Below are 15,877 nucleotides of genomic sequence, written 5' to 3' on the forward strand. Positions count from 1 at the left end.
GACGAATTGGTATTTGGTGTGCAGTGTTGATCGCAAATGGCCTCGCCCCTTCCTTCAAGGTTATCACCGTTGGATCTCCAATAATGGGACCAGACATTGGTTTTCAACCGTGATTCATCAAAAACAGAGCTGTAAACAGATTTGAGTTTGGCTTCAACGAAGTGAAAATCGTCCCTAGATGGTGTAGAAGGTAACGATAAAATCCATTCTTCTCTCTCTTTCAACGACCAAAGAGGTTGGGCCGGATCAGGGATCGAATTGCCTTGCTCTTCAATTACAGAGATAGCCGGACTGGGGAAATTGGGTCCAACAATTCCCAAGGCTCGCCACGCATCCAAACTAAGGTATGCATCGTCAACATCATAGCTGACGACTACGATCACGTTATGGGCAATATATTCATTACTCAAAGACAGTTATTATAGATCCAGGGGAGCTTGAAACCAAGCATCAATATTTCTTACCACACCATGGAGTCCTGAAGAAACGTGGCTCCAAGATTCAAGTCGTTTTTGATTCCGCCTTGTAATTTAAAGGCCTCAGTCTAAATGATCCACGCCTTAACGGGCAAGCACTTAAAACAACGTCATGGATGTCTTAGTGCGGTTTTGAGAGCACCACATGGCAGTAAGTGGGGATATCGAGGCCATGTTTTCCCAGGTGATGGTCTGAGAACAGGATTCCCGATTCCATCATTTTCTCTGGAGAGAAGACGTAAGCTCGCAGATAGAAGCCTACCAAATGGCTGGAGTTGTATTTGGGAACACTTCCTCATCATGCCTGGCTATTAGAACTGTTAAGAACGGCCGAAGCTTGCAATTGTTCCAACAACACTAAATCACGAATAAGAAATCAGTTCTATGTCGATGACTATCTGGACAGTTTCGAAGACCAGGATCAAGCCGTCATATCCTGTCTGGAAGTACGACGAGTTGTGGCTGAGGGAAATTTCAATCTGCGAGACTGGAAATCCAACCACAACACAATAGCCCTCGCCGTCGGATTTTCATCCCAAGAAGTGCTCGATCTGAATGATGGAATCTACACCAAAGTGATGGGACTTAAATGGCATCCAGTCTCAGACTCAACTGTCTTTGAAACTACACATGAGGATGTAATCCTCACGAGAAGGGGTCTGCTGAGCCGTCTCTGAATCTTTACGACCCTTTAGATCTCTGGGCACCTGTGCACTCATTGAAAAATTCAATCTTTCCCCGGTGAGTACCTCCATGGCTAAGCCTGGATACCCAAACCCAACTCCACGCCTTTTGCGATGCCTCAGAAGACGCCTTTGCGACAGTCGCGTACGTCCGGGATTCAACAGAATGTGGTCAAAATGAGATCTGTCTTGTATGGTCAAAGACTCGAGTGTCACCAAAGTGACCTTTGACCATACCGAAACTTGAACTACAAGCCGCAGTCCTTGGTGCAAGACTGGCTGATCACTTGAGGTCAAGTCTTTGAATTCATAATGAACAAAGATTCTTTTGGCCGGATAGCAAAGTGGTTCAATCGAGGATTACAAGCCTTGCCCAAGTGCATAAGCCATTTAAGTCACATCGAATTGGAGAGATCCAATCATTAACACAAGCATTGGAGTGGCGCCATGTGCCAGGCCGGATGAACTCCGCGGATCTAGCAACCAGGGTCTTGGAGCAGTCTCAAACATTATCAAAATGGATTCAGGGACCAGAATTTTTACGGAAAGAGAGCAATTTGTGGCCATCAGAACATCGCATTGGTCCGAATTATGAAGAGAAGAGAGGAAAGTTCAAAGAATCTATTAGCAACGCCGCCTTGCTTGGCAAGGGGGCTGATCTCCTGGATACAGTGGTGGAAGAGTTGGGATCAGAGGACGTAGACACCCGAACAGACCTCCTGACCAAACTTTTAGTGAGAATTCAGGAAGACTATGTAGTACTGCTTATATATAACGATGTATACGCGGCACCTTATGTGTAACGCACCGTACATTTCTCTCTCTCAGCTGATACGAAAAATACACATCCACACTTGTTCTCGTTTCCACCACGCGAGTCTCTTCTCTGTCCTCCGTCCTCATCGAGGCCAAGCCCCATGGCGCAGTTCTAGTCTTCGAACCACACTCACGCCACACGCCCACAATTCTGCCACTTCGATTGCCTCTTGTCTTCCTTCCGTCATCTTTGCGGATATCCCAAGCTGAGAGGGAGCACCTTGTCTCCGCCCTTGAACTACGTCACGTCCAACGGTTAGATCACCATGGGTGTCAAAGAGCAAATCTTGAACAGGAAGTCGCAGGTGACGAAGAAGTTGAATATGATCCGGGAGCTGGATAAGCCCGGTGCAGTGGTGAATCGCCTGTGGAGCCTCTTAAGTGAGGCGGAGACGAAACGTTTCAAAAGGACTCAGAGGCGCTAACAAGATCATATCCTCTACCCAAAACTTCCAGGATCAAGGATCTTAGCCCTTTCATTGATGCAAGAGGGGTTATGCGTGCCAAGGGTTGGTTGAGCCGTGCTCAACTTGATTAAGACCAGAAACATCCAATCATTCTGTGTCCAAAGCATCCATCCTCTCAACTAATCCTAAAAGAGGAGCACGAGCATCATCATTATCCCGGAGTGAATCATGGACTAGCCTTGTTGGGGCAAAAATACTGGGTTTTGCGTGGAAGGGAGGCTATCAAGCGTGTGGGGGACAAAGTTCTCATCGTGGGAACCCCTGAACCAAGAAGGAGGTGGAGGATGGGACACATCAAAGAGGTCCATCCTATCTTGGGAAAGATGCCTTGGTGCGAGCGGTGACAATTCGAACCAACGACGGAGACCTGACTCGACCAATCACCAAGAACTGTCCGCTTGATCCTATAACTCGTCACACCAATCCGAGAAGCCAAAACCGCCAAGGTGGGGAGGATGGATCGGCGGAAAGTTAAGCCGTTTCCTGTCCCAGTTTGAATCTGAAAATTGGCCGGTTTGACGTTCGAAAATGAGCAGGACAGGAAGAAACGGGAAGGAGGAAAAAAACAAGGGGGTTTGGGGGTGAAAGAACAAGTGGTGTAAAAAAGACCAAAACGTTGAGAATAAAAATAAGTACCTCAGATTAAAACCTAAAACAGTCCATTTGCTGAGAGATGAAAGTCCCCACCACTGATCGCGAAATTGGGCTTCAATGTCGTGGACTTTACGTAAGCACCGTCCATTCAGGGATTGTTAGCAAGAGTTGGTTTATTCCACTCGGATCCCGCTTAATAAGTTCCCACCTTCAGAAAACTTGGGCTGCCATCTTTCCTGCCTATCTACTTTGCCAACTGGGTGCCCAATAGGCCAGAATGCTACAACTTCTCCTTTCGACCAGTAGATCAGTCAATTTGGCGGGAAAACCAAAGATATCAGGAGAATGCGGGGATATTATTTCTTACATCACATACATTGTTTTCGTTTGCAACATAGTTCAAACAGTATAGATTGAAGCAATGGCAATATGTTTTGGGATATTTCTTTGTTACGGCCAAGGAAAGATGCTGTAACGAGGCGTTTCAAATTCATCCCTCACCTTGGCCACGGGAGTTCAAGTCAAAACCAAAATCCGTGTCCTCTTCTTTAGAAGTCCCTGGATAGATGCATAGCACTGAAAATCATTTTCGCAAAAACAACAAAACGTACGAACGAAATAGTCTTTGCTGAAATTGTTGGACGTTAATTGCACATTTATAAAGGATTTAAGTCAACTCCATTCTCATCAACTGCGTCATAGAGTTGCTCGTATCCCAACAACTTACACAACGCTGTATTTTATATTTGTCAATTTAGGGGTACCTTCTTTCTCTAGATATTTGGCGAAATTCCATTTGTGACACAACCCATCCTTTGGGTAAATGGTCCCTGACGCACACCTTTGTTTCGTTGCATGTAGATGACACTAATAAAAGTGCTACTCTTCGTTTCAGGTGAGGATGATGACATGGCAAATCGGATATTTCATTTTGGGATGAACATCTCACGATATAGTGAAGAAATTGCCAGGTAAAGTAAAGTTTTAAGTAAATTCGAAAAGAGTTTTTTATTTTATTTTAACCATATCATTACTTCCTGTGAGCCAAAGATTCATTCTTTATGTGTAAAAAAATGATCCATTGCCGCCCGGAGATTTAAGGGTGAAACCTGTAGCAAATGCCAACTGACTGAGAAGAAACCTAATTTGAATCGTTGCCAAAGATACCAAGTCTAATACTACTTTAGTAAAACTGTTTCCGTATGGCTTTCACCGTCGTTTGCAATCAGCTTGCTACCTTAATACCTCTACTTCTCCATTCGACCTTTGTACCCATACGACTGTCATATTCTAGTCACCAATATCAATTTACATTTACCAATACTCATGCTCCCACCATCATACTCGCCATAGACAATTTTCTTTATTATAAATACCTCCACAACTGATCAATAATTATCAGGTCAATAGCCACCATCCGTTAATCATACAATGACTAATGTGCATATTGTAGCCACCTCAAATATGTAAACTAGGGGCGAGCATGAGCCAGAATACACGTCCGAGGTGGCTACAATACGCTCATTAGTCATATAGGTACAAATCTCGAATAGAGAAGTAAAGATATTAACTTGGTCTTGGCTCCAAGATCATGATCTGTCTATTATAAAATGTATAGAGCCCCCTTGTTCTGTGAGCCAATTCTTGTCACCGTTCAAAAAATGATGTGGATGAGGCAGTTTGCTCAAAGTTTTTCTTTGTAAGGGACTCCTGTTTTCCGTCTACCTTGGTAGAAAGGGACGATAGTCCCGATGAATTCATTCCCATTTCGACATCGACATCTCAGTTGTTCAAGAAGCTGGGAGAATTTGTGATATTGCACAATCTCTCTCAGTATGTTGGTGTAGCCTACAGAGCAAATAATGGTCAATTTCAATCACTCTGATCTGCTCCATTATGTCCATGAGACACCTTGTAGTCTGTCAGATCACAATGTTCAAGATATGGCCGTCTATTACTCAAAACCCGGCGTGTTTAGGGATGTCATAACAATTTTTTCATCATCTTCATTGCTCCGCTTCAGAGGCTTAGTAGTAGTATTGTCAATATCTCTTCCTATGCTGATACAAAATTGGTATGTGGGAGGAATGGTCAGAATTGCGGTTTTCTGGTAGAGGTCCTAAATCAAATCTATTCCTGTGTTGCTGCGAGTAACATGGCAGAGAATGGAATGAAATTCCCATAAATGACCTTTGAGTCGATGCCATTAGACACTCCACTATTAGATGATAAAGGTAAGGGCATTCCGCAGGTCTCATTGATGAAGAATTTAGGAGTAATCCTCAACGATAATGGAAAGCTCGATGAGCATTTCCAGTTGAAAGTTGGTAAGGCTTTTCACACATGTGNAGCTCGATGAGCATTTCCAGTTGAAAGTTGGTAAGGCTTTTCACACATGTGGTTTGGTTTTTCACGGGCTTTTCTAACCGCTACAGGCAATGTAATCCCAAGTTATATTAAAACCAATTGTTATCGTTACGTTCTTGTGTTCAACTGACTCTATCAAGGGCAGTCAACTTTATTATCATCTCAGATTACATTATCACATAAGCTACGAAAAGCCGAATGGAACGTCTCCCTGGGGAGCCGATAGACAGAGGATTTGAGGCTGATAAAATAATGAACTTTTTGTAGGCACCAATCACTTTAGAATCACTGTAAATGGCTTAAGGGACGGCGATATTGCCGTCAAACATAGAAGTGGGGACTTCTTCAATGCGGCTGGTCTCAGTAGGAGTGCTGCCCGCAGAGGATAGCAAGCTTTCAGCGGATGGTGCCTCTCTCCCTTTGCGGGGGGCGCGGGGGCCCTGACGGCAGTGGGGTTCGTTGAGGAACTGCCTGAATGACAGGCTTTGGGGCGCCGGAAGTTGGGCCTGACTCACCAGTGGCGTGTCCATTGTGGTGAGGTAATCGCCCAGTGAGGGGTTGTACATGCCCATTGAGGGGTGGTACGCGATCATGGGAGGGTAGCACATCGCACATGAGGGCGTCACGGTAGGAGAGCACTTGTGGTGGTGACAATGGTAGTATCTGTAAAGAGTGTATAGAGAGCCCACGACAAGGATGACATCTATGGCGCCCAATGACAGGGATGGTAGATGGATTTCCAGAAAATGAAACCCGGAGCTGCAGGTTATCTTGGTGTCTGGATTGGCCACGATGGTCTGATCCGTCCAAGACGTGGTCTTTGCTTTGGACGCTAAAGACCCCATGGCTAGAGAACCAAAGAGAACGTCGTAAAGGTTGGGGGACGGGAGCTGGGTCCTTCACAGGAACCACAGGGACAGGGACGGCCGCGTGAGGGGCACCTGATGTTGGAGAAGAAGGTAGTGGCTTAAAGAACAATTGATTGCGTCGAAGAACTCTCCCATCGTCGTGGAGAGCGTTGAAGGATTCGCCAGAGGGACACACAGAGATCACAGTTCCAGTCTGATCCCATTGCTTGGAGATTGCGTTCTGTATGCAAACACGCATATCTGGACAAATAAACTCTCTTACGGTGGCGTCGAACAGGGTGTCACACGAGAGGAAGGAAGCGCGGTACGTAGCTGGCAGCCAACGAAGACAGCACTGGGTGCAAGGCCAGACGTCGCCCGCGGGCATGCAAGGAATTCGCGTAAAGCTGCGTGAAAGGCCGTCATATTGTCAGTGTGGTTAAGGAGCAGCTTGACGGATCTGACAGCTGCTTCAGCCAACCCATTGGAGTTAGGATGATGAGGTCTGGAGAGCTCGAAGGTGATGCCTTTGTACGCGCATCAGACCGCCAATTCGGACTGAAACTGGGGTCCATTGTCCGACCTGATGAAGACACGATCGCCAAAGACGTCGAACCATTCTGAAATGATCTGAATAATAGCTTTAGTATGCAGTTGCGCCAAAGGTTTAATCCATACAAAGCCGGAGGCTTTGTCAACCATGACCAGCCAGCGTTGGCCAGAAAAAGGTCCAACCCAACACGGGTCATGGGACTAGTCGATGGATGGGAGCACCGTACCTCCACTGGTTTGGAAGGAGGGAGTATCTGACATTCTGTACACGCTTTGATCATGTTCTTGATGTCGCTGGCCATGCCTGGCCATGCAATTTTATCTTCTACAGGCCTTGATGAGCAAGGTGAAGTCGGCGAAGAATTTCCGACCTAGCTGACAGTGGTGGGACAATTTTTACATCACAAAGGAGCAGTTCAGCACCGCCAACCGGGAGGAAGCTGAGGTTGCTCCATGAAGCTCAAAAGGGGAGAGCCACACTCATTGGGGGATAGATCACGAGCAGAGGCATAACTCCACATCTCCTGAATCAGCTTTTTGTACGCGTTATCAATCAAAGACATGATAATGGCCAAGTTTGGATCCAAGTAATCAATTTCCTTGGACACGGCCTGTAACATGCAATCGGCATGGTCAGGCTTGCAGGGAAACAGTGGAGTGCGTGATAGCGCGTCAGCAATCAAATTGTCTTTTTTCACCAGTCGCCCATTATGAATGTTGATGATGTCTTTGGCAAAAATTCCTACGAGGGGTTTTATGCTCCGTGATTACTGTGAATTAACATCCTCTCAAATAGAACTCACACTTGTGCACAGCGCGCAAAATTGCGAGGCATTTGAGCTCGATTGCGGCATAGTTGCCTTGTACAGCAGTTAAGCTGAACGATCCACATTGCACGACAGGTGGGCGTCCATTTTTCTCCTTCTGCATCAGCATAAAACCGAGGCCGTGTAACGTTGATGCATCGGATAGCAAGAGGGTTTTGAGCTTCTCATCGAATGGTTTCACGAGTAGAGAAGACGTCAGCAACTTCTTGGCTTGGCAAAATGCTTTTTCGTGAATGTCAAGCCACTGAAAAGAAACGCCTTTTTTCAAGAAAGGTCGAATATCACTCATGGCATGTGACAAATCTGGTACGAAAAACACAAATTGGTTCGCAAGGTCTAAAAAGGACTTCACTTCAGTCGCTGTTTCGGGGCAAGGAAAGTCTTGAATGGCCTGCATTTTGCAGGGTCGGGGCTCACCCCCTGGTCACTCACGATGAAGCTCGCAAACGGCACTTCACGGCCAGCTGCGAATTTGCTAAGGGAAATTGGTATTCCTTTATCGCGGCATCTGGTAAGGACAGTCTGTATGCGAACTTTCAACAGTTGGATGATTGGAGCACCAATGAGAATGTCATCAACCAACTTTTGGTAAAAGGTCAAACCTCTGATCACTTCATCAGACTCGATATTCCAATGGTTCCCACTGAGGCTCATGCCCATTAGAGCGAAGTTGCATTGATATCTTCCTGAAGGTAGAAGGAAAGTTGTCAAATTCGCGGACTCTTCATCCAGCAGTACTTGAAAGTACCCCATCACTGCGTCCAATTTGCAAAAGAATTTATCTTGGGGACTTCCACTGCGGATGATGTCTTGGGCAGATGGGAAGGGCTGTACAGGGGTCTGATAAACTTGTTGATCTCGCAGTAATCCGTGACCAACCTGACCCCAGCTTCCCCCTTCTTTGGGAAAAAAATGGGCCCTGGCGCACCATGTCGTGGCCTCCTTCACCCGAAAAATCCGTCCAGAGTGGAGCAACCTCTTGATAGTTGCGTCGGCCTCCTCTTGATAATGAAGTGGAATGGGACACGAAGTATTAGCATGGTAAGGGACAGCATTCTCAGCCAATTTGATGTGGATTGGCTTGCCAACGATGGGGCCAATCAGGGGCCAATGAATCCGAAAGGACGTCATGAATTGTCTTCTTAGGTCCTGTGTCCTCCCTTTGACTTCGCTTGAGGCCTCAGCTGTTGCATTGATTTCCTTGGAAGCCACTAACGGAAAGGTGGAACCGATGACTCCAAGGTTTTGGAGATTGTGCCAGGACACAAGCATGCAATTACGCATGCATGCTGACAAGAGACAATCTGCGTATGCTGTTCTGCCATTGACGGGGAGCTTGAGAACAACACGACCCGCCACGGACATTTGGTCACCATTGGCTGCTGTCACCGTATCATGGGCTGATTCCAGGTCAAGGCTATGTCTCTGAACCAGGTCAAGGGACAACATGGTCCTTGTGGCTCCAATGTCAGGAATATCCCTGAAATGGAACTGAACATTTCGAGGAGACCGGATGTGGACGTTGATCCTTGGAGTAGCACGAGATCCAGAGGCGCTTTGGACGGCCTCCATGGCGCAGACATGNGACAACATGGTCCTTGTGGCTCCAATGTCAGGAATATCCCTGATATGGAACTGAACATTTCGAGGAGACCGGATGTGGACGTTGATCCTTGGAGTAGCACGAGATCCAGAGGCGCTTTGGACGGTCTACGTAGCGTGAACATGTGAGACGAAGTCTGACTCCTCATATTTGAAAGGATTCTATCCGACGGTCTCAGGTTCTTCAGAATGCTCAGCAGAAGAGGTGCTCTTCATGACTTGGAAAGCTCTTGCTGGCAAAGACGGGGCCTTGTCCCTCTCCAAGTAAGGCACTCCACTCCTGGATAAGGGGCACAAATGACCCTTGCGTCCACATTTGTTGCATATGGACGACTTTCTGGGGCATTGTGCTGCTTTATGCTCCTTCGCACCACAGCACGTGAAACTTCCATCCAGCTCGGCCCATGAACGAACCTTTCCGGACTTAGGCTTGTTGTTCCCCATCTCTTGGGACTGACTTGTCACTCTGTTTACTTCAGCCGTAGAAGTTGGTGGGATCGTTGCTGCAAAGATTGCCTTCGCATACGCGTAGGTTTGCCACTACAACAGGTGCTAGGGTGCACATTCCCATTGCCCTGATGCACTTAACTTGTGTGGTGTTGTACTCCTCAAAGACATCAGCCTCTTTACCGGCCCAGGATCCTTGGTTTTAGGGTGTCTCAAGGTTCGTGGCAACTTTAAACTTGTCCAACAACTCTTCTGTTTGAGATTTAAAGTTATTGAAGCACATATTCACTTGATCGCCAGCAAATGCCAAAGGCAATCGATGGCCGCTTCGGCGGCTTTGCTGGCCGCAGATTTCATTTTGTTGAACCATCTGCGTTGGCCTGCCACCGAAGCTTTCGTCGATTTCAAGGTTGGAGCCATTTTCACGTTAGAGTTTTAACCTTCACTTGATCGAGAATTTATAAGTCATTGCGAGAAACACTCCCGATTTTGGACAGTCAGACAATTTCGCGGTCCGAGATGAGCACTGCGCCACGTTAAGTTCTTGTGTTTGACTGAATCTATCGAGAGTAGTCAACTTATTTATTATCTCAGATTACATTATCACATAAGCTACGGAAAGCCGAATGAAAACTTATCATTCGTCTATTTGTTCCCTTTCAATCTTTATATGATATTTGGTCTACCAACGAATTTGAGTTGGCAATTTGAGACCGAGCTAGTCCTTGAATGTAGGGTTGAACTGGAATTCTATCAAAAACTTTGTCCAAGTCTGACTTGAAAGATGCAACCGGATCAATAAGGCCTACGCATTCCCTACGAATATCACAGGGAAGCAAATTAAACAGTGAAGGAGCCCGAGAAAGAAAAGATGTGGATTTCATTGTTCGAACTAGCTTAGATTCTCGAGGGCTTGAAGGTGCTCTCAAAACGCACTTTTAGCCTCGACGGTCACTAGAATTGACCCTAAGTCTTGGGTTGCGACAAAGCTCATGAATGCTTTTGAAAACGCACAGTATCGGATACCTTTTGTACCTTCTCTGAACACTGTACAGTCCCAACTCTTTTAGTCTCTCCCAATGCGAGAGCTCTTTCAATCCTTTGATGTTCCTAGTGTAACATCTTTGGATTTGTTCGACCTTTTGCAAACCTGCAGAACGCATTGGAGCCCAAATGGGTGAAGCATATTAAATATGTGGCTGGACAATCGACTTGTACAGAGTTTGCATCGTGATGCTATCTCTGGACTTAAACGTGCGATACATCCAAGTAAAAAAGCTTTACCCACCTTCAAGTGGATATGCTCATCGAGCTTTCTATTATTTTGGAGGACTACACCCTAAATCTTTCATAGATGAGACCTGCTCAATATATTCACCTCCATTATCTACGAGTGGAGTATTTAAGGGAGTTGACCCAAACGTCATTGAGCGGAATTTCATTCCGTTCAGGGCCATATTACTGTCAGTTACCCAAGAGTAGATTCGATTTAAGTCCTTTGCAAGGCTAATGGAATCTTGGCCATTCCTACCAGAAACTAACTTTGTATGGTCAGCATAAATTGAGAAACCGGCAGTGATACTAAGCTTTTGAAGAGGTCAACGACTATTACAAAAACAAGGGGCTCTAAGATGGAGCCCTGGGGAACACCTGACTTGACATTATGTATGTCACTCAGGGATCCCTTGACCTTAAAAATTTGCTTCTTATCCTGAATGAATGTCTCTGATGGCCTCTGAAGCATCTTGATCTGCGACTGCAAGATCATCTGAACGCTCAACTTGACTGACCTAGTCAATCTCAACAGACTCATCTTCAGAGCAATGAGCTTTTGCTTCTGAACTCAGTGGGGTTGAAAACACATTGGAAAACTGATCTCCAAGCATGTTAGCCATAGTCTCTTCTGGGTTAGGGCGATAAATTGAGACAGTTTTGAATTTCATCCAGAACCAAAAATACTGGATGTACAGGTGAAAAAAAGGACGATCTACCTTTGAATATCCCTTCTTCCTATTTAACTTCTCACGGCCGAACTTGAGAAGGTTTTGACACCATTTAGGGTGGTCAAACTGACAGTCTTTTCCTTCTTCAGGAAAAGGCTGCTTCCGGTAAACAGGACAACCTGTTTTCTCCAAAACTAATTTAGCCTGTTCAACTATAGGTGGGGACAGCTCTTCAACCTCTACATTGGTCAAATCAGTCGACTTCTCAACTACTGGGTGAGCCTGTTGTTCAAGCAGCACCCTGGTTTCATTGACCCAAGCAACTAAAGCCTCTATAATAAACGGCTTATTGACTACGGAAGGATCGTTCCCTGCTAAGACCAAGTTCAAACATTCTCTAGCCTCTTCGCTGACTTTTCCAAAACTAGCTTCCATCATGAATGCAGGAGGAACTATCTATGAGCAGCAAAATCAAGAGACCAAGAAAAAGAAAAGAATCAAAAGGCTTTGCAATCTTGTCCTGAGATACGGGACTATAGAGCAAAATAGGAATGAACTACTTCACATCAAACTAAACATACAAATCTAAGATGGAGATAGTAAACAAGAAGTAAGGGACAGAGAAAAGCAAGTAATCAAAAACATATGTAAACCAGGAAAAAACACAAAAATACAGAAATTACCGCAACAAACTGGTCTAACACAAAATGAAATCAATACACTAATTAACAATGATTTCTAACTATAAAAGACCAATACAATCAAACTAAAGAACTGCACAACGATTTGGAACTAAAAATACAACAATACAAATCAGAGAGTAACTGCTACTGCTAAACATAAACATGCGTGAGTAATAAACTTATCAAGTTATAAAGGAATTACGTCTTACCAAAGAGCCGTAAAAAAAAAAACCTAATTCAGTGTATTGATAGCATCACGATGCTAACTCTGTCCAAGTCGATTGTCCAGCAGCATCTTGAATATGCCTCGCTCATTTGGGTCCCAATTAGTTTAGCAGGTTTTCAAAAACTCGAGCAAGTCGAAAAATGTTTTACTTAGAACATTGAGGATATGAGAGCGCTCTTTGATTGGGAAAGGTTAGAAAGGATTGGACTGTACAGTATTCAGAGAAGGGACGAAAGTTTTCCAATACTGTACGTTTTCAAAAATATTCATGAGCTTTGTCCCAACCCAGGATTTAGGGTCACTTTTAGTGACCGGAGAGGCCTAATGTGCGTTTTGAGAGCACATGAAAGCCTTAAGAACCCAGGCTAGTTAAAATAGTGAAGTCCAACTCTCTTCTTTCTCGGACTCCCTCATTGTTCTATTTGCTGTCCTCAAATACTTGTATGGCTCATGTAGGCCTTGGTCCAGAGGCAGGATTTAAGTCAGATTTTGACAATTTTAGACAAAAATTCCCGATCAACCTTATATTTTAGGGTTAGCCAGATCAGCCTACTTTAATTCGTTTGTGGTTCAAATAAAATATGAAAATAATAGTTAAGCAAAATTACTCATTTTTCGTCCTGAAGTGCTGGGATTTCAATTTCAGTAGCGGGAAGGAAATCCGTAAAGAAAAATCAATCATTCAAACCAATGAATCAAGACTTTTTTCGCGATTTTCTTGGTTTATCTAAATTTGCCAATTTTCATCTCAAAAAAGCGGTATTTTTGGTTGTTTTCAATTCGGTGGGACTGCCCACCAATCAATGTTAGTGCCACTTTCATTTTGACTCTTTTGAGTCTCACGACTTCATATTTTCCTTTGTTATTAGATACAAGATGTCAAAACATAAGAAAGAGAAGCCTAGTAAGACTCGATTTCAATCCTTATCGAGAGGACGAAGAAGCTTCAACACGGACGGATTCAATAATCTCAAGTAAGTGCAACACTTAACGCTTAGCAAACAGACCTAACTATTAATCGGATTGATGCTTTTTGTTGCAGTTACCGGTTGATGAGTAAAGACCTTGTTCCTCTTTGGACAAATCTTGATGTAATTTTGGATCGCGTTGAGCCTGCCCTCAAGGTCTAAGCCGGCCAAGATTCAACGATTATTTCTCGACATTTACCTTCTAGATTTGATTATGTCTGCGTTGTTCTTATTGCTTTTATGTGAAATTAAAATATGGCCCCGTTACTGCCCGTACTTCGAAATCTGACTTTTCTGCGCTGATGCTTTGTTTTTTAGGCATATTCAACTTCAATAATAATTACAGGTGTTGTCAATACAACAGCTTTGACTTGAAGTAGTTGAAGTAATCAAAAGGCAGTGGGGGTAGTTCAATTTTCGATGTCTTGCGTCCGGGAATTCGGAAAGGTACTCTGATCACTGCTGCATGGGCTGGAAAATTCAAGGCTCTCCTTGAGGAAATCTACTATTTTTAGAAATCGACGTCAGTCAATGACATGTTTTGGAAGTGGGCTCAATGGGTTACTGCTTGTGGGGTTTGTTTTGTAAAATATGCTCATTTAATAAATCCAGTGTGTTGTAGGATCATATTTGTATCCTCGGAAAGAGATGGTAAGCGTCACCCCGAATTGTCCAGTGCTAGCATCCGTCGAGGGTGCAAGTTTCTTATCAAAATAACGAAAATACATTTTTTTGGCCCACATACAATCATCCAAAAGAAGCCTAAAATGTTTAAAAATGTAATAGCGAGCCCAGGATGCAAAGGGATTCATAAAAGGGTCCAGGATATTAATAACTTTTATTTGCATATGTCCTAGAAATTTATTCATAAGGTCCGTTGTGCTGAATGAAACGCTCTAGATGAACAAGGGTAAGCATTCCATTTTTGGACACTTTTGTTCTCCCCTGTCGAAACGGTCCAAAAATGAGGGTGTCCAAAATTGTCAAAATCCGACACTTTAAAACTTTACCAACTTTACTCAAAAGTATCCTATCTAAGTCAACTAGAAACGGGTAGAACTACAGAAATATGGCACCAGGCTTCGTAACGGTCTGAAACCAACAAGTGCTTGTGGCAGAGAATGGCTAAAATTATTGGAGTCAGCGATCATAATTTTATATTTGAAAGCAAGCAAGAGTATATGAATGACAAAATCAAGCGGCAAAGATTTTACGGTCGAAGTGTAATACCCCACACACATCCTTCTATTTCGATGAATTTTTCCTTAATTTTTCGAAAAACCGAAAAAGGGCCCTTTTTCGCTTCGTTTTTTTTGGTTTTGCATTTTTTGAACAAAATTAAAGTCTACTCGCCCTCATACTTAACCCAAGGTGACCCTTAGCAATCTCGTTCCCTTGTTCGGCCTCAGTCCCTCTCTCTAAACGGGCTGCGCGTTTCCGAAGTACATTTTTGATATAGGGACAACTGGGCTAACGCGGACGGAATACTCTTTTTCAATTTTTCCCGCCAAAGCACCGAGAGGCCGACTTTTGACTTCTAACAAATTTAATCTACATAGAATCCGCCGAGGTTGCGGACACCCCTTTATCAAATGCTCTGTATTCTTTCGCTCTGTCATAGCGTCTGTGTTCTTGATCATTCAACTTTTGTCGAAGCACCACGGCTACCCACTCAAATTCGTTGGTAGGCCAAATAGCATATGGAGATAAAAAGGTCAGACATAGCCAATAATGACCTTTAACTTTAATAGGGTTCAGGATTGCATTCCTTGTACAGGTTAGAGAGTCAGTGAAATCAAATTGACTAAGTCGAAAATTCACGAACCTCAAAGTCGAGTTTTTTTCCCAGTAAGAACAGCCAAGCCAGCAGGTCGCTCTTCCAAAGCGTCAATGACTCTCTAACCGGCACAAGGAATGTAATCCTGAACCCTATTAATGTTAAAGGTTATTATTGGCTATGTCTGACCTTTTAATCTTCATATGATATTTGGCCTACCAACGAATTTGAGTTGGTAGCCGTGGTGCTTCGACAAAATTTGAATGATCAAGAACACAGACGCTATGACAGAGCGAAAGAATACAGAGCATTTGATAAAGGGGTGCACGCAACCTCGGCAGATTCTCCATTTAGTTTATCCTGAATAGGCGAAGTAAGACCAGGCCTGAAAATTGTGCTTGCTTCTGACATGATTGAAGGAGTTTGTGGTTTCAAATGTTGCTATTATTACACTGCATTTTTGGTAACATTTCCCCAATCAAAGTCATTCACTGGAAATGAGTTGGACCTGGCAGTTTGCTCGAAGGTTTTCTTTGTAGGGGACTTTAATTTTCCGGCTAGCGTTCTAGAGTGGGAGGTTAGTCCTGATGGGTATATTCCC

The 15,877-nt window shown here is 44.2% G+C and overlaps 1 protein-coding gene across 1 annotated transcript in view; it reads left to right on the top strand.

Moving 5' to 3' along the window:
* LOC131891831 (beta-1,4-N-acetylgalactosaminyltransferase bre-4-like) overlaps window positions 1-13,775 on the top strand; it is a 38,778-nt gene extending 25,003 nt beyond the window's left edge. Inside the window, exons 6-8 of the mRNA XM_059241501.1 lie at window positions 3,932-4,007; window positions 13,401-13,505; window positions 13,574-13,775. Of these exons, the coding sequence (XP_059097484.1) occupies window positions 3,932-4,007; window positions 13,401-13,505; window positions 13,574-13,661 (269 nt within the window). The 3' untranslated portion in view covers window positions 13,662-13,775. The remainder of the gene's footprint in view (window positions 1-3,931; window positions 4,008-13,400; window positions 13,506-13,573) is intronic.
* The last annotated feature ends 2,102 nt before the right edge of the window (window positions 13,776-15,877 follow it).

Source organism: Tigriopus californicus, chromosome 12, assembly GCF_007210705.1.
Source record: "Tigriopus californicus strain San Diego chromosome 12, Tcal_SD_v2.1, whole genome shotgun sequence".
NCBI classification, from domain to species: domain Eukaryota; kingdom Metazoa; phylum Arthropoda; class Copepoda; order Harpacticoida; family Harpacticidae; genus Tigriopus; species Tigriopus californicus.